General features: G+C 54.9%; 1 protein-coding gene across 2 annotated transcripts in view; it reads left to right on the top strand.

Annotated features, from left to right (window-relative positions):
* The window catches only part of ADGRD1 (adhesion G protein-coupled receptor D1), a 142,668-nt gene that overhangs the window by 88,428 nt on the left and 31,791 nt on the right, over positions 1 to 22,449 (top strand). For both annotated transcript variants that reach the window (XM_027125156.1, XM_027125157.1), the window contains 2 exons: positions 3,513 to 3,586; positions 7,445 to 7,568. In XM_027125156.1, coding sequence (XP_026980957.1) covers positions 3,513 to 3,586; positions 7,445 to 7,568 — 198 coding nt within the window. The remainder of the gene's footprint in view (positions 1 to 3,512; positions 3,587 to 7,444; positions 7,569 to 22,449) is intronic.

Genomic DNA, 22,449 nt, shown 5'->3' on the forward strand with positions numbered 1-22,449 from the left:
CTACCGAGGGACGATTATACTGGCCTAAAAAGCAAGCACATTTCTAAACAAGGAACATTCACAGGCTGTTGTCGGGTAGATTTTCTCCTCTCCTGATGTGTGTCTCTCAGAAGCAGACCCCTTGCTGTACTGGCAGCAGACAGTGAATCCTCGATTAGTCCCATTTGCTTCTCCCCAGATGGGAAGACCTTATGGCTGTTGGCAGAAGTCTCAGATCCCGTAGGAGAGATTCCACAGGGCCCGTGTAGCCCTTCCCCATGAGATGTGCTTAGGTGGACACGTCTGGTGAAGAGTCAGGGCTTCCCTGTGGACCACAGGACTCCACAGGGTCCTCGGCCTCAGGACCCAGGAAGGGTTCAAGGGGGATGCTACTCGCTCACCCCACCCTGATGGGGCACCCCACCTCCTGGGCCCCGGGGTGACTGGCTGGGATGTCGCCCAGGCACTCGGGATGCTGATGGGCGGACGGCGCCTCCCACACCTCTGGGAAAGTGGGCCGTGACCTGGAAGCCTCGCCCTCCTTTCTCTGGCAGCACCGTGGCCGGTGTGTTCACACCGTCCAGTGGTGTTCCTGGGAACCGTCTAGGTCTCCCTCCCTGGAGACGTGCTGAGAGCCTTTGTTCCATTTCAGCTGCAAACTTCAAACACAGAAGGAGGGGATCTGCTTTTTCCATCACAGGCGCGGAGCCGGGAGGAACCCAGACAGAGGCAGGAGTTTCCCATCTTGGGTGTGATCCTGGCCCCAGACCCCGGTCTGCCCTCCACCCTGCCGACCACACAGGCACTTGGCTCGTGGGTCGTGCCTGAGTTTTAAACTCCCCTTGAAGAGTGATTTAGATCCAGAGTCAGAGGGTCAGGACTTCGGCCTCTGTGCCGCTCCCACGTGGAAGTGCTTCCCTGCGCTCAGAGCAGGGCTTGCGATGAGAGGAGGGGTGACCCTTCTTCCTGGGGGAGCTTCCGGGCCTCTGATGACGCGGGCGCCTGGCTGCTGCCCCCTTCTAGTGCTGCTGCCGTCACATTTCATTACTTTGCACAAGTGTCACACGTAGTTTAAACAAATGGGACCTAGTTAAACTGAAAAGCTTTTGCACAGCAAAGGAAGCCGTGACAAAACGAAAAGACAACCTACTGAATGGGAAAAGATATTTGCAAATGATACGACCGATAAGGGGTTAATATCCAACATATATTACAGAAGCAGCTCATATAACTCAACGTCAAACAAACTACCTGATTTAAAAATGGGCAGAAAAACTGAATAGACATTTTTCCAAAGAGCAGATGCAGATGGCAGCAGGCACGTGAAAAGATGCTCGACATCACGAATCATCAGGAAAATGCAAATCAGAACCACAGTGAGATGTCACCTCACACCCGTCAGAGTGACTATCGTCAAAAAGAACACAGATAACAAATGAGCGTGTGGAGAAAAGGGAACCCTCCTACACTGTTGGCGGGAATGGAAACTGATACAGCCACTGTGGAGAACAGTATGGAGATTCCTTTAAAAACTAAAAATAGAGCTACCATATGACCCAGCAATTCCACTCCTGGGTCTATAGCTGAAAAAAAACCAAAAATAAAAACACTAATTTGAAAAGATACATACACCCCAATGTTCATAGCAGCACTATTTATGATCGTCAAGGTATGGAAGTACCTAAGCGTCCATCAAAAGATGAATGGATAAGGAAGATGTGTTCCATATATACAATGGAATACTACTCAGCCATAAAAAAGAATGAAATTTTGCCATTTGCAATAACATGGATGGACTTGGAGGGCATTGTGCTAAGTGAAATAAGTCAGACAGAGAAAGACACATACTGTCTGATGTCACTTATATATGGAATCTAAAAAATACAACAAACTAGTGAATACAACAAAGAAGAAACAGAGTTACAGATACAGAGAACAAACGAGCGGTTACCAGTGGGGAGAGGGAAACAGGGAGGGGCAATATAGGGGTAGAGGGAGAAAAGAAGGGGAAAAAACGGCACATAGCAGTGTCCTGGAGGGTCTGGTCCTGCCCGGGGCCAAGGAAGCCTCGCTGAGACTGGGCAGGGGTCACCAGCAGGTTCTTAGGTGTATTTTCGATTTTGTGGGGTTTGCACATCGCACACTGCAGTTCCCCTGCTAATGACCTTCTGTGGCTCTGAATGGCTGCAGCCACAGGGCTGTCTGGGACTGAGCAGGGTCACAGCAGGCTGAGACCCGAGGAGGGGGCAGAATAGGCAGCCTCTGTCCAGCTTCTAGTGGTTCTCAGGTTCAGGTGCGTCACCTGAAGGACTTGTGAAAATCCAGAGGCCGTCCTCACCCCCAGAGTTTCTGATTCTGTGCTGGGGCCCGGGGGTGGCCTGGGGTGATGCTGAGGCTGCTGTGAGGACCACTCTTTGAAAACCGTCCTCAGCATCGAACGTGGGATGGGGTGCCAGCCGGGGTGGCCCAGGTGGCATGTGGATGAGGTCAGGCGTCTCGGACGCAGCCTAAAAACAGGGTGAGGAAAAGGGAGGCTGAACCTTTTTAGGGTTTCTCCCGTGGACTTTCTTGAGCCTTTGGTTGTGTTGCTCCCTGAGTTTCCTTATAGGGTTTGAGGCTCAGGTAAGCTCAGCTCCCTGAGTACCAGGCCCCTGTCTCCTGAACCAGTGGGTGCTCAGCGAGAGGATGCCCCTATCGGTTTCCGACCCACACGTTCTCCTGCAGCCCAGTCCGGTGGTTGCGTGTCCGGGGACATCAGATAAGAGGTTCTTGAACTATCGATTGGGAGTCGATTAGATACCATTGATCCCAGTCTCCTGTGGTGCCGCTGGCTTCCCAAGCTCCCTGGCAAGATTCCTGGACAAGTCTCTGCATCTCATTGAGGGCAGAGCAGCTGCTGCCAGGTGCCCTGAGCTGGCATCCCGGAAAAGCCCAGGGACGAGCGAGAATCCTAGGAACAGGGTCACTGATGGAACTGTTCACTTATTCGTTCTTTTGTCCATTGGTTCAATAAATACTTAGTAAGCACCTGCTGCGTGCCAGACACTAGGGTAGGCACCAGGGATACAGCAGTAAACGGGATAGCTCACTGTGTGCATGCTCTAGAGAGGAAGACAGCCCACAAATAAATAAGTAAATACATAATGTGCTGCATGGAGATCGGTGCTATGAAGAAACGTGGTAAGAGGAATGGGCAGGTTGGTATTGTTTTGAGTGAGCCGGCAGGGTCTCCTGAGGAGAAGGCCGGGAGGTGGGAGCCACGGCGATGTCTTGGGGGAGAGCTTTCTAGAGGGAGGACACAGCAAGTGCAAAGGCCCTGAGGCGGCAGCCCTGGCAAAGGAGAGCCGGGAGAGAGATGGGGCCGGGGGACCCGCCCTCTCCGACCACAAGGGTTGCGACGGGAGGTCAAGGGCTTTGTGTATTGCCAGCCCCGTGGGGTCCTGTGGGCTGTGAGGGTGCGGCTCTCACAGCAGTGTTGGCAGCTCGGCTTCTCCGGCTGGATCATGAGGCGTGTCCATCCTCTGTCATTTCAGACTCAAAGGCAGTACATCGAGGCTACCAATGAGAGCAACCGGATCTTCCTGTATTGCGCCTTCCTGGACTTCAGGTACTATCTGCGTGGGAGGGTCCCGGGGCGAGAAGGGAGCAGAGGAGGGGCGGGAGGGGCGGGAGGGGGCCCAGGGTGTCCATGCTCGGTCACACGCCTGTCCAGGTTATGATCTACTTTTATTTTGTTGCTTCTTATACTCTCTTTTTCTTACTCCAGTTGGATTTTTGTGTGTATTTTTTTTTAACATCTTTACTGGAGTATAATTGCTTTGCAATGGTGTGTTAGTTTCTGCTGTGTAACAAAGTGAACCAGCTATACATATACACATATCCCCATATCTCCTTCCCATTGCGTCTCCCGCCCACCCTCCCTATCCCACCCCCCTAGTGTGTATTTGTGTGTATTTTTGGTACCATTTTATCTCTCCTATTGACCTCTGGTGTATACTTCCTTTTAATTTTTTTGTAGTGGTTGCCCTGGGGCTTAGAGTATATATCTTTAATTCATCCGTGTCTACCTTCCAATAATATTTTATACCACCACACATGTATTCTGAGACATTACAACAATCTTTTCACAATTCTTCTTGCCCATCCTTTGCACTATTCTTGTTGTACATTTTACCTTTACAGATGCCAGAAACGCACAATACATTGCTAGGATTTTTGCTTTAGAAAGTTAGTTATCCTCTAAAGCAATTCAAATCAAGAAAATAATAACTGCATATTTCCCTTCATTTTTTTCCATCTCCAGCTATTTCATTTCTTTGCGTAGATCACAGTTTCCGTCTGGTATATTCCTGTAACTTTTCTTGTAGTGTGAGTCTGCTGGCAGGAAGTTCAGCGGACTTTTATTTTTGAAAGATATTCTCACTGAGCTTAGAATTCTGGGTCGCTTTTTTTCTCTAGACTTACACTCTAACAAATGATAGAGGCAATATATCAAAACATTATTCTTTTAAAAAAGAAAACATTATAAGAAGAGCATATGTCCCGTTGGACCTTTAGATCTTATCCTGATCTCTCCTCTTGCCTGTAGTAGCCACAGTGGGGAGATTTTTGTGTGTATTTTTTGATAATTTATGCATGTTTTATATTTATGTTCTTGGGAAATATATGGTGTTGTTTAGTTCCATGTTTCTTGCATCATTCCACCATCCTTATTTCGTGTTCTGCCCACATCTCTTTTCACCGATATGTAGTATTTTTTTCATATTTATATACACACATTCCATTTCTGCACGTGAAAGAACAGTGTTCTGCTCAGATGCCAGCTTCCTAGGTCACAGGGTAAGACGCGTATTTTCCTGTTATTTGCTGTCTCTTGACCGGCTGCCATGGCAGATTTATTTACTCACAAGTCGGGGAACCAGGCTTCTTGTTTCCACGGGTTCCCTGGGCTGTGGATCTCTACACGCACACAGAGGTGATGCCACGCGGGGCTCAGCTCCCCTGGTTAGTGAAGACATCGTCACGGCTTCGTGGCTCCATTTGGGAAAATGTGACTTTCACGGTTTTTAATTCGCAGTCACTCTTGGCGCCAGCAGAGGGGACACGTTCCATCCTAGGACCACGCTCCCTGAATGCGTGCCCGCTAGTTCTCAGGTCACCCTCTAATTCAAGTGTGGCCTTCATACCTTCCATGGACAAAGGTCACATACAGCCCAGCAGCCGGTGTCGCTGGTTCTCGAGGGCCGGGGACAGGTTAGCCCTAACAGGTGGCAGGGTGGGGCAGGACGTGCCCATCTTTAAGGCCCTTTGATCCTGATGTTACTGGGGGCTTGCTCCTGAAAACTGGTAGGTTCGAGTGGTGCTGGCTGTGCTCTCTGGTCTCTGCTAAAAGCTCCCCACCTCACTCATCACAAACGCTGCCTCTGAAGCCGCTGTCCCGGAGCCTCGGCCCTCAGGCTCAGTGCCACCCCTCAGCCTCCTCCAGACGACCCTTCCCACCTCTCCCTCGGGTTCCACGCTGCCCAAGCTCACCGAGAGCTACAACCGCACAGCATCCTCACAGGGACACCCTCTGCCTCAGGGATGAAAATAAAGATGCCGCTAGTGTGTGCTTTGTTCACAGAACACCGCAGGAGCGCGGCAGGACTGTGTTTATCCATCATCCCTCTGGGACGGCCACCTTTCTCATCCACGGCTGACATTGCCGTGAAAACGGAATGTACAGCAAAGAGAAACTAGAGCCTTTAAATTTCTCCAGCTTTATAAAAGCTTTCCCCAGGGGCCCCTGCCTTTGGCCGAAGCAAAGATTTGTCTTTGCTGATCACTCAAAGTTGCAGTTTCTGGGAAGAACCATTTAAGCGTCCTTTTTGTGAATTTGAAACTATAGAGAGATACAGGGAAGAAAATTGTAGTCGCTCATATTCTCACCACAAGAGTGAACCACGGTTAACATTTGTGCATTTTTGCTTCATGTCATTTTTGTCTAGGTTTATACTTTAAGAAATAAAGCAAGTAATACGTCAAAACATTATCCTTTAAAAAATTATAAAAAAGTAAATATGTAAAAGACTTTTACATCTTATCCTGGTCTCTTGCCCTCTCTGTGGGGAGTTTTCTCAATAATTTATCTATAATTTATGGTTATATTCATAGAAAATATACGATCTTCTTGCGTGTCACGCCCTTGCATCATTATTATTGCATTCAACGTTGTATATGAAGTTTCTGTGTTTTATCCGTATGGGTACATGCTGCTTCTGACTGATGTATACACCCTACCAAATTTTATCCAGGTCCCCGAGGTGGACATCAGGTAACTTTAAAATGTTCTCTAGTGTCACGCATCATTCAGTAAATACCCCAGACGCATCCCTGCGCACAGAGCTCGGAATTCTCTAGAAGTGGGATTGCTGGGTTGCAGGACCCGCACACTTCACGCTTTCTAGATTTTATTGAAGTACAGTTGATTTACAATGTTGTGTTAATTTCTTCTGTACAGCAAAGTGATTCAGTTATAGATATATATATTCTTTTCCATTATGTTTTTGTCACAAGATACTGAGTATAGTTCCCTGTGCTATACAGTAGGGCCTTGTTCTTTATCCATTCTATATATAATAGCTTGCATCTACTAATCCCAAACTCCCAATCCATCCTTCCTCCAACTCCCCTCCCCCTTGGCAACCACAAGTCTGTCCTCTAGGTCTGTGAGTCTGTTTCTGTTTCATAGATATGTTCATTTGTGTTGTATTTTAGATTCCACATATAAGTGATATATGGTATTGGTCTCTGTCTTTCTGACTTAACTTCGCTTAGTATGATAATCTCTAGTTGCATCCACGTTGCTGCAAATGGCATTATTTCATTCTTTTTTGTGGCTGAGTAATATTCCATTGTATGTACGTGCCACATCTTCCTTATCCATTCCTCTGTCGATGGACACTTAGGTTACTTCCGTGTCTTGGCTGTTGTGAACAGTGCTGCTCTGAACATTGGGATGCGTGGATCTTTCTGAATTATAGTTTTGTCTGGGTATATGCCAGCAAAGGAAACCATCAACAAAATGAAAAGACAACCTACGGAATGGGAGAGAACATTTGCAAATGATGCAACTGATGAGGGCTTAATTTCCAAAACATACAAAGGGCCCATACAACTCGATAACAACAACAACAACAATCAAAAAATGGTCAGAAAATCTACATAGACATTTCTCCAAAGAAGACATACAGATGGCCAGTAGACACTCCATGTTTATTGGCTGCTGGACCAGGTGTTTTGCAGTGATTGGGCCAGAGTGGTTATGCCGCTTTCCCCTCCCGGGAGGAAAGAGGTGCTGTTTCGTGGGCCCTGATCAACGCCAGAAACACCCTAGCCTCCTCAGCCTGATGGTGAGGACGCTGTCTCAGCCCACGGGCCAAGGGTGGGCTTTGCTTCCCGCTGATGGTTCCTCCTGTGCCCTCAGCTCCGGAGAAGGCATCTGGTCGAACCAGGGCTGCGCTCTCGCCGAAGGGAACCTCAGCTACTCTGTCTGCCGCTGCACACACCTCACCAACTTCGCCATCCTGATGCAGGTGGTCCCGCTGGAGGTAAGCGCCAGGCGGGGAGGGGCTCTTGGACTGCGAAGAGGTGCCCCCTCTCCGTCAGCCTGCAGTGGGGGCCGGGTGGCAGGTCTTCGTCGTCAGCGCCGGGGGCTTCAGCCGCAGCAGGGCAGACGGGAGCCTGTGCAGGTAGGGAGGCCCGGTGGTTGGGGACCCCCACGAGGCTCCGCTTCTTTGCAGAAGCTCCTGTGCTCCAGGTTTCCTCAGCCAGCACCTGAGCAGACCCTGGGTCCCTCTCGAGGATGCACGTGCCGCCCAGGAGGTGGTCATGGCTGCGTTTCCTGTCTTTGGTCACTGGACTGTGAGACCCTCCCTGTGCCATGGGCGTGTCCAGCAGAGTGAGGTCCTCGGCTATAAGCAGTGTGCCTGGATGTCCAGAGAAAGTGTCACCAGTGGTGGCATGCAGCTGCATCTATGTCCAGGGTGGCCACACCGTGTCCTCGGAGCATTTCTGCTGTGAGACAGGAGACCCTGGGCTGCAGATGGGACCCTGGACCTGTTTCTGAGGGACCTGACTTCCAGCCCCAGTGGGAGTGAGCCCTGAGGTGGGGGACGGGATTTCCGACCACCCCCTGCGTCCTTCTCTCCAAACGGGGCCAGGACATCTATCCTCAGGTTAAGGATGGAAGAGGCCCCTCCTGGTTGGGTTTCTCTACTTCAGAATATTTCATCTTTATTGCCTACTAGGCTTGGTCAGCACTGAGAACTAGAGATTAACTTCTGTGGTTCACGGGAGGCCTAGCTTGTAAGAGAAGACAGAGTGATCTTTAAAAATGCAGACGTGGGGCTTCCCTGGTGGCGCAGTGGTTAAGAACCCACCTGCCAATGCAGGGGACACGGGTTCGAGCCCTGGTCCAGGAAGATCCCACGTGCCGCAGAGCTACTGAGCCCGCGAGCCACAATTACTGAGCCCACGTGCCGCAACTCCTGAAGCCTGAGCACCTAGAGCCCGTGCTCCGCAATAAGAGAAGCCACCGCAATGAGAAACCCACGCACCTCAATGAAGAGTAGTCCCCGCTCGCCGCAACTAGAGGAAGCCCGCGTGCAGCAACGAACACCCAATGCAGCCAAAAGTAAATAAATAACTTAAAAAATGCAGATGCCCCGTGGTAGGGTCCTCTGAGCCGTGCTCAGTCCCTGACACCTGAGCGTGACGACTTCCTTGGCTTCTGAGGCCCACGGAGAAAACTGAATTTCCTGGCGGGGGTGGGAGAGCAGGGAGTCGACAGGGCTTCCCCTAGGATCTCCTAAGACGCAGGGCGGCTCGGGCACCTGGAGACGTTTGGCTTCATCCCACACTGGTTTTGGAGATTGAAGGTTTTTCACGACTGTGAATCTCTGGCTGCTCTTGAAGATCTGTGGTGATGCTGGGCCAGAGCTCTCACCTGAGGCAGTGGGGCTGCAGCTGGGCAGGGCCTTTCTCCTCCTGTGTCAGTGGAGCCGAGTCCTCCAGCCGCTGGGCACACCGGCCGCTTGTCAGGAGGATGCTCTGACCTCCCCACTCCCGTGTGCCTGAGGGAAGGGAGGTGGCGGCTGACGGGCAATAAGATGCCCCGGGCCGGCTGAGTCTCCAGTTGCTGTATGACCTGCTCTGGCAAACCCGCCACCCGTCACGCGGCCCCGCCCTCTCAGGGTACATCCACTCTCAGGGTCTGTCTGTTTATGAACGGACTCTGTTCTCCTGAGTGTTGTAGCCCAGGCACTGCACACACTGGGCGTCAGGAAGTATTTGATGAGCCCGTGATTGCATCGGTTTTGTTAGGGAAGGTGTGGTTCTTATAGCAACACCCAGACTGCAAGCAGTATTTACCTAAGGGTTGGTTCCTTATCCACCATCATTCGACAGATACCTATCGGGTGTATCGCCAGGCCCAGAGGTTCATTTGTAAACAAGAAACACCATGCGTTTCTGCGTTGGAGTAGTTTATATTCGAGTGGGAAAGACAGAGCATAAACAAATGAGGGGGTGAATCAGTAAGTTCAAAGAGCAGTAAGTGTAGGAAGAACCTTGGAGGGAGCGATGGAGGAGATGGCAGGTGGGGAGGGGGACGCCTTCGGGGAGTGTGATCTGGGGGGTTGTCTCCGAGGAAGTGACATTTGAATGGCCAGCAGAGTCTTGTCTCTAGAAGGCCTGGGAGAGGAGTATTCCAGGCTGAGAAGAGCGAGTGCAGAGGGCAGGAGGGCTGATGAGGTTGGCGTATTGCGGGTGGAAGGTGGTGAGCAGGGCGCTCTTTCCATTGCAAAGCGTATCATGGATTTTACAAGCAGACTGTGGATTACTTATGGGGACTCAGGAGAGGAGTTCCTGGCGACCCCTAGGAGGACATGGGGGCTGCTCCGCCCCCCATCCCGCGAACTCCCTGCACGGACACACGCAGCACTGTCGATCTGAACAGATGACCCCCTCTGCTCTGCTCGCGAGGAAGCTTCAGGCGAGGGTGGGGTGAGCAGACCTCTCAGCAGCGCCGTCAGACGGAGTCGCCAGGAGTTGCTAGGTTACTCCTGGGAAAACTGACGACGCGTGAAATGAAGCCCAGCTTTTAGTTTCAGAGCAGGCAGTCCTGTCGTAGACTTGAGGGGTGCAAGCCCACCTGTCCGCCCAGCGCACCTGTTGTCCAGACAGGTGTGACCCCCCACAAACAGTCCCGGTGGGAGCGTTTTCTTGAAGGTGTGACCTTTCGGGGGCAGTTGAGTGACTGCCACCTCCTCCCTTTTCGTTTCCATCCCTCACACGTGCTCGGTCAAAGCCCTTTCTCAGGGCTTCCCTGGCAGATCGGCTTCCAATGCAGGGGATGCGGGCTCCCTCCCCGGTCAGGGAACTAAGATCCCACCGGCCACGGAGCCACAACTACTGATCTTGTGCACCTCAGCAAAAGAGACCGCGTGCTGCAAACTACAGAGCCCACGCACTCTGGAGCCCGCGCGCCACAACCAGAGAGAGAAAACCCACACGGCACAACTAGAGAGAAGCCCGTGCGCTGCCACGAAAGATCTCGCATGCCGAAACTAAGACCCGACGCAGCCAAAAGAACAGAAAAAAACACCTTTCTCTCGTTGACCTGCAGCTCTCTGATCCTAAGTCGGGGCGCACACTGGGTTGTGAACCGTTGGTAGCCGGGGAGATCAGTGCGGTGGGCCGTTGCTAGTGATTTAAAGAAGAATGAAATGAGATGACAACATAGCAGAGTGCACTGAAGTCAGGAGAGTAAGCCCCTGTTCATGAGGCCTGAGCATCGGCTCCCCTGACTGCACGGGACGTCCGCTCTACTGGCCCGTCCACTCAGTTGCTTCCTCTGCCACCCTTGCTTATCCTAGTCCACGGGTCCTGACACCACTCATATCTCCTGGCACATCAGGCCCTGGCAGATGAGAAGCACGGCCTCTGTGAGGCTCACCCTCCGCCTCCGTCCTCCACCCGGGCCCCCTTCTCCTCCCTCCTGCCCGGGCCTCGGCCCTTGTGGCTCAGTCTGCAACCTTCTGGTGTCACAGGGGAGAGTTCAGCCACTCACATTAGCCCCCGGCAAAGGCACCGCCCTGCCGCCACGCAGAGCCTGTGTCAGTAGTGCCCGGAGGTCTGAGTGGTCCTGTGACCAAGCCCCCTCCTTGTCCTGTGACAAGTGGAGAAAATGAAGCCCAGAGGGCGAGGTGGCCCAGCCTGTGGTCTCTCGTCCATCCATCAGTGAATTGTTGAGTTCCAGGTGACCCCTAGGCTTTCTAGGCGTTATTCTGGGAAAATGCAGTGCTCAAGGTCCTGAGTGCGGACGGAGACGCGGCCTGTGAGGGCAAACGTGGGAGGGGCAGGCCGGAAGACAGAGGTGGCCCTGCAGCGCCTCCTGAGCGGGGGGTGACGGGTAGAGACCCCGGGGGGTGCGGAGGAGCCATGCAGACGCAGATGGAAGGGCGTCCGGGCAGAGGGGCCGTGGGTGTGAGGCCTGAGCACGAACGGCAAGGAGGCTGGTGCAGCTCCCAGGACACGTGCCGGGGAGCTTCAGACCCAAATGAGCGACGGGGGTGGAGGCCATCGCGGAGGGTGTGGGTGTGGTGCACTGAGAGCCCCTGCCCGCTGACGGGGCAGCCGCTGCGCGTGCGGACTGGAGCTGCTCCCTCTTTGATTGAGAAAGGCTGGAGATGGGTTTTGTGCAAAACCTCTTGATTTTTAGGTGTGTCATCAGTTATCCCTTCTAGGCCACGTGTGAGAGGTGTATCGTGGCCTGGGCCAGTCCGATGTCCGCAGCCCAGCAGCCTGAACCCCATGTGCTTAGGGACCGTCGGGTCTTGTGAAAACGCTGATCTAGGTTCCTCAGGTCTGGCTGGTTCCCTGCCCACAGGGCCCAGGCGGTGCCCAGGCACTGCTGGCCCCAGACCTCTCTCTGAATAGACCCTAGAGTCAGGCACCTTGTCTGTCAAAGTCCCATGAAAGTGGCTGGGCCGGTGGTTACAGATTTGAAGGGCGAGTTAGGGTTAGTCTGATTCCAGACGTGTGCTCTGTAGCAGGTGATGGGACCTCGGCTGGGGGTCTGAAGGGGGGAGTGGGACAGATGGCCCTCCAGGAAGTAAGATGCAGAGGACACTGGTGAGACTGCCTCTTGGGAGAGCAGTTCCAGGGACGCAGGAAACAAGACTTGTTCTACAGTGAGCTGCAGGCAGACCGAGAGCCAGAAGAAGGGCAGGTGCTCTGTCTGCAGGCGTGGCAGCTCTGGGGTCACTGGAGGTGGGCTGTGGTCCTGGGGGTCACAGAGCAGAGTGCCTGCTGGTGACAGTGAACACAGGAAAGGCACCGTTTTGGGGTCTCTTCCCTCCTTCTGGCCTCGCCATGCGGGCCTCGCAGATGAGGGTTGGGGGACTTCCCCACGGTCACCTGGGGGCAGAGTCCGGACTTGAGCTCTGCCCTCCTGTGCAAAGCTCAGGCTGGTGGTCGCGCCCCAGGTTGGACCCTTTACCCACCGAGGACTAAACCCAGTTTCCTCTGTGACGTGGGTGGGCCTGTTGGGCAGTGGGAGTGGGCAGAGGGGCAAACGCTCAGCAGGAAGCTGTGCTGTGCCTGTCGGTGGGGGAGGGGGCAGGAGAGGCGGCTCGGTCTAGGAAGCCGGACGACTGGGGTCACAGAGCATCTGTGATTACAGATCTGCCATCACTCAGTGGCAGCACCAGATTCAGACACAGTGGGTGGGCGTGTTCATGGAAGCAAATCATATCTACTCATCGCCAGGAAAGGTCGATTTGAAAATGGGTTAAAATTAGCTGTGCTAAAAATGAACGTTTTCATGAACGTTAAAAAAAGCAACAAGGCGGTTATCACAGGTAGATGCCAGATCCGTGGGGCTTTTGGAGAATTAATGCAAACGGTACGAACGCCTTCACCTCCCTGATGGCGTGTCGAGCCCGCGCCTTCCCGGGCTCCCGGGCAGGCTCTCTCCTCCGAGCCCGCGTTGCTTCTCCCTGCCCGTCTCTCCTGGCTCCCCTCCCACCCAGCTTCCGCCTCGGGGGTCTGCCCTTGGACCCCCGCCTCCCCGAGTGAGTCAAACAAGGGTGGGGAGAGACTGGACCGAGCCCCCCGCCTGTGTGTTACGCCCCTGGTGATGCATTTGTGTGGAATGACCTCAGATGAGAGAAGAATACGATTCGCAGCTTGGGGAGGCCGTTGCTGGGGTCTGAGAGCACACTGCTCGTGGCTCCTTCCCGGTGCCCAGCGTCTGGCGTGCGGCAGCCGCCGGCTGAACAAGTGTGTGCATGAGGTAGTCGGTTCCACACGGGAGAGCAGCTTGGAGAAATGCAGGAGCGCTCCCCCTGGATGCCCGAAAGCCCAGTGCATGCGGGTTTAGTCGGTAACCCTGACTCCCAGGCACAGGGACCAAAGGTGCACAAGAGGAGGCCGGCGGGCGCTAGAACCTCGCTCATCTCTGAGGACCGACCAGCAGCGGCCGCCGGGGACCGAGGAACAGAGGCTCCCGCTGCCCGGATGCTCTGGTGGGCTCTGCTCCAGGCAGGATCCGGGGCAGGGGGCAGGCGGGTATCACCCCGGGTTTCTTGTTGAAGCAGCAGTAACCGCAGTGGCTGCCTTATGAGTGGAGTTTATAGGTAGGAAGGGAAGTCAGAGCAGGCAGGATCAGGGGCTGCCCCCTGGCTCCCTCAAGGGCTCCTTGACAGCAGCCTGGGCCTGGACGTCTGTCCTGGGAGGCGGCAGGAGCAGTGTGCCAGGACAGGTGCACCTGGGAAGGCTGGACCACAGGGGCCCCTTCACCTTCCCATCAGTCAGGGAGCCTGGGGCCGGGGGCCTGGCAGCCACAGGGAAGGAACTGTTTCCTGAGACAGAGTCACAGCCTGTGGTCTGCAGGCTGACTTTGGCCGGTGGACGTGTTTCAGTTAGCCCTTTAGTCAATATTTAATTTTTTAAAATTTATTTTATTGGACAAAATAACATTTTACAACATTGTGTTAATTTCTGCTATACAGCAAAGTGATTCACATTCTTTTTCATATTCTTTTCCATTACGGTTTATCACAGGATATTAAATATAGTTCCCTGTGCTCTACAGTAGGACCTTGTTGTTTATCCATTCGAGATGTAATAGTTTGCATCCACTAATCCCAACCTCCCACTCCATCCCTCCCCCATCCTCTCCCCCTTGGCAACCACAAGTCTGTTCTCTAGGTCTCTGTTTCTGTTTCATAGACAAGTTCATTTGTATAATATTTTAGATTCCACATATGAGTGATATCACATGGTATTTGTCTTTCTCTGTCTGACTTGTCCTAGCCATTATAAACAGTGCTGCAGTGAACACTGGGGTGCACGTATCTTTTCAAATTATAATCTTCTCCAGATATATGCCCAGTAGTGGGATTGCTGGGTCGTATGGTAGTTCTATTTTTAGTTTTTTCAGGACCCTCCATACTGTTCTCCATAGTGGCTGTATCAATTTCCATTCCCACCAACAGTGTACGAGGGTTCCTTTTTCTCCACACCCTCTCCAGCATTGGTTGTTTGTAGACTTTTTAAAATGATGGCCATTTTGCCATTTGTCAACATTTCAAAACTCAGAGATATTATCTAAAATTTTGGATTTCTGGTTTTCTTAAAAAGAAGAAGATCTGGCCACACAGAGCTTCCACTCCTGGCGGAGCAGCCCTGCTCCCTGCAGGTGGGGGTGTGCACTGCAGTTCTCCACAGTCCCCACCACTCCCTATCACCTCCCTCACCCTCACCCATTCATCATCATGTTCTCATTATTCTGCTTTTAGGAAGACAGTAAAATGCTTCTCGTTCTTTTCTCCGCTGGGAAAGTGACATGCACACTAAGAGGAGCTGTTGGGAAAGGAAGGGAGATAAAGATCCTCTTTCTGGAAGGATAGTTTCACTTGTCCAGCATGTATGCACACTCCCGGCTGGCCTCCTGGATTTATATAAGCTGCCTCTCTGGAGGCACTGGCGTTTGTGGTCTCTGACTCAGGGGGGTCCGTGTCCTGAAGCAAACTCCAGGCTCTTCTGGGCATTTCTAAATCTAGCCGCTGGTGGGAAAGGAAGGGCACGGCTGGGGCACACCACGCCTTCCTGAGGCTGGAGCTGCAGTGCGGGGCTGGGAAGGGGGTGGTGTCCCGCCTTCATAGGAGCCCCTCCTCCATCTCTCAGGGCCCATGTCCAGTCTGGCTGATGGTTAGAGGACCCACCGGTGGCTGCCACACCCTCAGACTCTAGCTGCCAGGGAGGGGCGCAGGAGCCTAATTACAAGGCGGCCCTGGGGCTGGTGAAATGCCCCCACTCTGAGCTGTATTTGTGGTCCTGGTGGGCGTATCACAGACAGGCCAGGCCAGCATTTAGTCCGGTGCTGGCGAGGGCGTGATTCACCATCGGGAAGCAGGTTCTTTCCTCCAGGATCTCCAAGCGTGCGTGTCACTTAGGCAGCTTCTGATGAGTACCTCCTGTGTGTGGCTGTGTCCGCATCCCTGGGGTGTGGCCAGCAGCGGCCCCACTCTGCTTCCCGGTCAGCTAGGCACTCGGTCCCTCCCCCAACACACCGCATGACCTTGAGCGAGGGCCCGCTCTGAGTGTTGGCTTCCCTGCCTGTGACGTGGGTGAGGACCCCCCTCCTCATGGAGCTGGGGTGGGGGTCAGACACCTCCCAGCCCAAGTACTGAGCTCGGAGCGCCCAGCCCCAGGCACTCGGCCTGACCGAGGCCATGGTGATGTGAGCACCAGCACCCGCCTGGGATGTCCTGGCCGCCGAGGAGCCTCATCAGAGAGTAGGGAGGGGACTGGCGTGGAGCGGGGCTGAGCCTGGGGACCACAGACCTCCCGCAGGCAGCAGCAGAGCTCCGCCGGTGTCTCTCCTGCTTCTTTCATTCTTCCGGAGGACGGCAGCGTCCTGAGCCTCTAGGTGCGGAGTCAGGACTACTGTCTCCTTGTTGACGGGGGTCCTGCGGGAGGAGGGAGCTGAAAAGTCTCCTGTTTTGCCTTTATCCCCCCCCCCCCCCCCCGTAATGCCCCCCCCTTCCATCTGCACACCCCGGGGCCGGGGGGCCCGGCCCCCCCCCCCCCCGCCCCCCCCACCTCCCCCCTCCTGCCTCCCCCTCCCCTGCCCCTCCCATCTCTCTCCCTCCTGCCTCCCCCTCCCCTGCCCCTCCCATCTCTCTCCCTCCTGTCTCCCTCCAGGGCTTCCTAGGGCCCTTTCCCTGAGTCCTTGCCTTGCTGCCTCTCTGGGGTGGGCATGTTGGCTGAGCTCTGGGGCTGGGCCACTGCCTGCCATCCCCTGTCTCCCCCCTAGAGCCCCAGGCACGCAGGCATGCGACCACCTGGGACTGGTGGAAACAGGCTGAGGAGGTAGGAGCAGACATTAGGGTGCAGGAGACAGCAGCCTGGTGTGGTGGGGATATCAGCTTGGCCATGGGCCCGGCCCTGCTGTCCTGGGAACGGTGCCTCTCTGTGGGGTCAGGACTCCCCGCTGCCCCCCGCTGGCAAATTTCATTATCCCCCAGAGTCCTCCCCCGAGACCCAGGCTGCTACTTCAGGGGAAAAGCAGCCACTGCTTCATTTCTCCTAGAATCTTCTGAGAAGCATCTGCTCTGGAGCTGTGATGGGGCTTGAGCTGCAGGGGAAGCTGACAGCGGGGTCCGCGAGGGGTCCTCTCTCAGGGCTGCCCTCAGGCTCGAGAGCTCCCTCCGTGGGGTTGGGGTGTGAGCATGGTGGCCAGGAGCGAGGATGCCGGGAATGAGCCAGGGTGGAGCTGGGGCGTCTCCATCCCGAGGGTCCAAAGAGTGATGTGCAGCCCCCCAGAGCGGGGGAGACAGGAGAGAGAGAGAGAGGCGAGGGCAGGGGGGCCAAGGGCTCCCCAGTGCTTCGGGGTGGTCAGCTCCGGGCTGGAGGACTGAGTTGGGGATTGAAGTGTGTTATGACCCAGATCGGGTAGATTCCACGTTGTTTGTCCTAAGCGTTATGGATCTCCGCACGGTGGTGGGAAAAGGGGCAAAGGGGAACCATCTTTGATAAGCTGCCGCCCCCGTGTCAGGGGCTGGGGAGCCCCACGGGAGCCCAAGGGCTCCTTGCCGGCCTGAGGTGAAGCCAGGGTCAGTTCCTTGGGGTGTGTTTGCTGTGAAGATGCTACAGCACGTGGGAAAAGTGCAGCGACACACAAGGCAGGGTTGAGCACGCCGGCCCCCCCCCCCCATCCCGGGTCTCCCAGGGCCCCGCCCGGAGCGGCGGCTGTGTCACCGCAGAGGCAGTCTCCGTGTCACCCGCTCTTCCTTCGGCACAGGGCTGCGTGCGGTGAAGACTGTGGTGCGCTTTTGAAAGACGTATCGGTGCGTGCTGGTGACCGTCCCGTCTCTGTCTCCGCGGACCTACCGCATTCATTTTCACCGCTGCGCACCTCGCCCCGCCCACCCCGTGACTTCTCTGCGGATCGACGTCAGGTGGCGACAGTCTGGCTGCTGCAGACAATAAGTATCTGTGCAGACGCCCTTCCCTCCACTGTGACGGGACGTGCTGGGCCAAGCCGCGCGAGGCTTTAACCTTTCACGGACGCTCGAAGCCACCGTTGATGGGGAGGGGTCTGCTCCAGCCCCGCCTCCGTGCAGAGAGCGTTGGGGTGACTGGTGTCTCCCCCAACAGAGGCTGTACGCGCTTTGCAGTCTCAGTGTTGAGGTACCGCCGCCCACCCCCGTGTGTGAAGCTGGAGGTCACACAGCTTCCGGTTAGTGTCTTGGGGGCTGGGCTGCCCAGGACTGGACGCAGGAGAGATCCGTTCCCCAGGACCCCAGTCCTGTCCAGGTCCCGGGCCTTTGCTCTCAGACGCACCCCTCCCCCGCTGGGCTCTGCGTTGCAGGGCTGACGGCTGCTGGCTGGCTTCCCAGGTCCCTGCCCCTTGGGGCTCTGGTAGGAGATGGAGGGGAAGGCGGTGAGGCCCCGTGCCCACCCTCTCTCGCGAGCCTCAGGCGGCTTTCCTGGCCTTGTCTCGGCAGCCCCCCGCTGGGCAGCTCCTGCAGCCCGTGGCCCTGGCTTCCCCTGGTGACCATGGGCCAGCGCAGGTGGCTTCCTGCTGTGGTTAATTAGTGCCTGGGTCGCGCCATCCTCCCTGTGGCATCTCTGTTCCCCTCTCCCCTTCGTGAACACTGCCCTGAATTAAATTTCCAAAGCTTTGAGAGGCTAAAGCGGCTACTGTTTTCCTCGCCGGCCCCAGACCGGTACGCAAGCTGTGTGGCTGAGGGGAGGTGGTGAGGCATCCCCAGGAGCCTGTCTGGGTAACAAGGGGTGAAGGGGCTCCGTCCTCGCCCCCGCTGACTCCTTTGATGAGATAACTAGCCTGAGGAAGGCAAGTCACTGACATCTTTCGAAAGACATAGGAGCCAAGTCCTCATGCATCCCACGGGGAGAGATCCCACCCGATGCACCGCTGCAGGGCTGTGGGACGGTCTCGTACAGATGAACTTTGGACAGAAGCTCATCTCTGCCTGTCCTTGGGGCTGTGGGCTTATTTCCACCACTGGAATGTGAGATTCACCTGCAGTCTGGACTCAGCGCAGCGGGTGTGGCCGGCAGAACCTGCGGCTTGTTAAGCCCAGGGACTGTCACCACACCCCCGGCTGCCCAGGGGCTGCACGCCCCTCCTGTCCAGGGCTGAAGGAAGGCGCTGTGGCTCAGCCGCCCCGGGGGTGGGGGGTGGGGGGGGGAAGGCAGCTCCACCTGGATCCCAGCAGGAGCGGAGACCAGAGGCAGGACGGAGCCGGCCTGGCGAAGAGCTGGGGTTGGGTGGCAGAAGCAGAGGAAATGGAACACAGGGTCCCGGGGCAGCGGGGGCTGAGAGCATCCGCACCCGGCTGATCCAGCGAGTGGGCTGCGTGCTCTCAGATGTGTCCCCACTTGTCCTTCACTCTGCTCGGCCGCAGGTTCCCCTGACAACTGCTTTCCTGCCGAGCCCAGCCAATGAGAGCCAGGCACGACGTGCTGCACCTCTGCTCTCGCTCATATGCTCCTGTCGCTGCCTGTGTCACCTCCGTGGCCCCTGCTGCTGCCGTGCCCCCTCCGCCGCCGACCTCAGCTCCTGGGACAGGCCTGCTGTGTTTCCAGCTCTGCCAGTGGCCCCAGCTCCGCTCACATCACCCCTTCCCATTGTCTCTCCCACCCTACAAGGGCAGAGGCTCTTGCTGTGGCTGTTCTCTGGGGACCCTCACCATCATCTCCTTTTTTAGGGTTTCCCACACTTTTACACCTACTTCCTATGTTCAGTCCCCTCTGCTGAATCTTTCCAGAGGTGTGGACGCTCCTGACGGAGTGACTGAGGTGGTGGAGGCAGAGGTGCAGGCGGGGCTGATCCCTCGGGGGCCTTGGAGACCCTGGGAACGGTGTGGATTTCATTCTAGGTGCAGGGGTGCCCGGGAGGCGGGTCAGCTGGGAGCCATGTGTGCTGAGTGGCGACTGGCTGAAGTGGGGAGCACTGGGGGGTCCGGGGGGTAGAGGAGGTTAAGGCAGAGGCTCTGGAAACTGGGGAGAAAGAGGGATGTGTGGCCACTTGTCAGCTGAGGGACCGACAGGGCTGGGTGAGCGTGGGCTCTGAGGGGAGAGGGGGGACCCAGGATGACTCTCAGGTCTGGGCCCCCCTCCCCGTCCCCCACCGATCACCTCCACCACGACTTCTGTGTCCATCACAGCCTGGTCAGTCTCAGAACTGGCATCCTTATTTCTTCCCTCTTGTGTTTATCCGTTTATGCCTTTGCGCATGACCTGCTTTCCCCACAGTGCAAGCCCCAGGCTTGGCACACAGTGGGCGCTTAATACATGCTTGATGCAGATGGGGGCCCAGGCCTTCTGGGGTCAGCACTGTCTTGCCAGCTGTGCGGTGTCGGGCAGTCACGTTTCCTCATCGTGATAACCAGGATGTCCACAGGCTGCTCTGCGGGTTCAGCGCCTGCATGCAGCAGGTGCCCAATAAAGGCAGCTCCGTTCTTCCCCTCTTAACCATCCTCTCCTCTGTGATGCTCCGCTACCCCAGACAGGCATTCTGATCTTTGGTTCATCTCTAGAGCATCTGGAGTTTTCCAGTCCTCTGTTAGATGCTGGGGACCCCGACACGAGCAGGACCATCAACTCTTGTCTCCGTGGACCTTACCACTTAGAGAGCGTGCTGCTTCCAGCCCAGGAGACCCTCTCCTGTCCCCTCTGTGCACTTCCTGCCGTGTGTCGGGGCCTGTGTGAAGCCCACACCCCGTCCCGTCCAACTTCACAAGGCACAGGCTGTTTGCAGGTTACAGTGGAGCCGCGTTTAACACAGGATGCAAGTTCACTTAATACACTGACAACCCAATGGGCTGAACGTGTGTTAAAGTTATAAAGCTCTTATATAAAAAGAGAGGGAAGTAAACCCTTCAGGCAGCCAGGGTCTCTCAGATTGTCCCCCCACCAACACACACACCATTCTGCTCTGCGGATTTGACAGTTGTTTGAAACCAGGAAGGTCTGAAGACCCCGACGTCTGCAGGCAAGTTTCTCCTGGTCCCTCCTTTGGTCTGCCTCAGTGCTATTCAGACCACCGCACAGAAGAAGGATATATGAGGTTCTGCACGGACTGCGGGTGCTCCAGATTATGGGGGGTCTTAGGGTTCTCAAGGGTCCTTTTGATCCCCTGTCATTTTTACCTTATGGCCTCACTTTATAATTCAGGTGCCACGGAAAATGCGACCTTCCAGTCTCCTCGCCTTATGTTCTGTGTAACCATTGCAAGATGGGCTGGCCAGGACGTTAGCAAGCGGGGGCCATATCTCACTTTTTACGTGTTCCCTGTCGTGCCTGGCTTGAGGCTGGCTTTGGTTGGGTTTGGTGAAAGTTGTGATGAAGAGTTGGTTGATTGGTGGGGTTGGTTGATGGTGAGATGGGTTGATGGTTGAACTGGTTGATAATAGGGTTGGTTGATGGTTGAATTGGTTGATAATAGGGTTGGTTGATGGTTGAACTGGTGGATAATAGGGTTGGTTGATGGTTGAATTGGTTGATAATAGGGTTGGTTGATGGTTGAACTGGTTGATAATAGGGTTGGTTGATGGTTGAAGTGGTTGATGGTGAGATTGGTTGATGGTTGAACTGGTTGATAATAGGGTTGGTTGATGGTTGAACTGGTTGATAATAGGGTTGGTTGATGGTTGAATTGGTTGATAACAGGGTTGGTTGGTGGTGGAGTTGACTGATGCTGGGGTTGGAAGGCATATGGTACAGGGGTGAGTAGGTGTGGGTCTGAGGCTAGGGCTGGACTCCCATTTATCAGAAGCTCTAGGCCGAGTGTGTGTGCAGAAAACAGGGAAAGATTTCAGCTAGTGTGGCTGGCCAGGTACAGCCCTCACGCCTGGAAGCTTCTACATTGTGCAGTGAACTCTCACGTGAGCCTACTGGAAGCTCCCTACAGCTCTGTGAGTGGAGGAGGTAAACTTTATTATCTCTCTAAGAGGTATGCGAACAGTGGTGTCGATTAAATTCATCTTTTATGGTGAATCAGTGGGGGAGTCAGGGGAGTAGACTTGAGGGCTGTTTCTACCCTAAAACCTTCAGCAAATACCTGTGGAAAACCATCATTCTCAGTAGTACCCTGCTGTTCTCAGAGCCGTGGTTGATGAGACGGTGGAAGTTTCAGGAACGTGATCTCTGTCCTTAAAGAGCTCACCATCTCTCTGGGAGTAAGAAGACTCTGCCGTGAAGTGGGACAGTAGTATCAGAGTGGGACGCATACCACTGGGGGGCTGTGAGATGTTTGGGCAGCACAGCGATGAACAGGGACGGGTAGAGCTGAGACTTCGGGGTGCAAGGACTCATGCGGAGAACTTGGGCCCAGGGCCAGACTAGGACCGGGACGTCCCAGTGGCAATGGGGTGAAGGTGTCAGGGGGCCAGGCTAGCTCCTGGATACTGACGTGTTGCTGTCCTTCATTTGCTCTCGTTTCCACTGATTATTTAAGTTAATTTCAGTTAGGTGAGTGCTGCGGAGGTGAACCGTAGTTTCTAAGAACGGTTGATGGTCTGTGATGCCCGTAAACTCTGGTAACTGATACTTCCCTACACCTCTAGGCAGAGATCATTGCGATGGGGGGACAGGACATCTCAGCTGTCTCATGAGACGGCAGAGAAAGGTGGCGTGGCTGGTGTGATGTTAGTGATCCCTCGCCCGGCTTTAGTTCTGCGTTTCTGAAAAGTATCGCTTGAAGTCACGGCACTGCCGAAGAGGTACTGTCTTCCCCTCCCCCAAAGAGTTTGAGAAATGCCAAGTTTGACGTAGCTCTCTCTATCTATATATTCACCGGAAGTCCTGTATTCACCTCTCTCTATCTATATAGTTACCTGAAGGACTCTCAGAAGCCTTACGTTGCTTGTATTCACCAGAAGTCTTTAAAGGCAG

The sequence above is a fragment of the Aethalodelphis obliquidens genome, unplaced genomic scaffold, assembly GCF_003676395.1.
Source record: "Aethalodelphis obliquidens isolate GAN/ISIS:26980383/991018 unplaced genomic scaffold, ASM367639v1 scaffold28, whole genome shotgun sequence".
In the NCBI taxonomy this organism is placed as follows: Eukaryota; Metazoa; Chordata; class Mammalia; order Artiodactyla; family Delphinidae; genus Aethalodelphis; species Aethalodelphis obliquidens.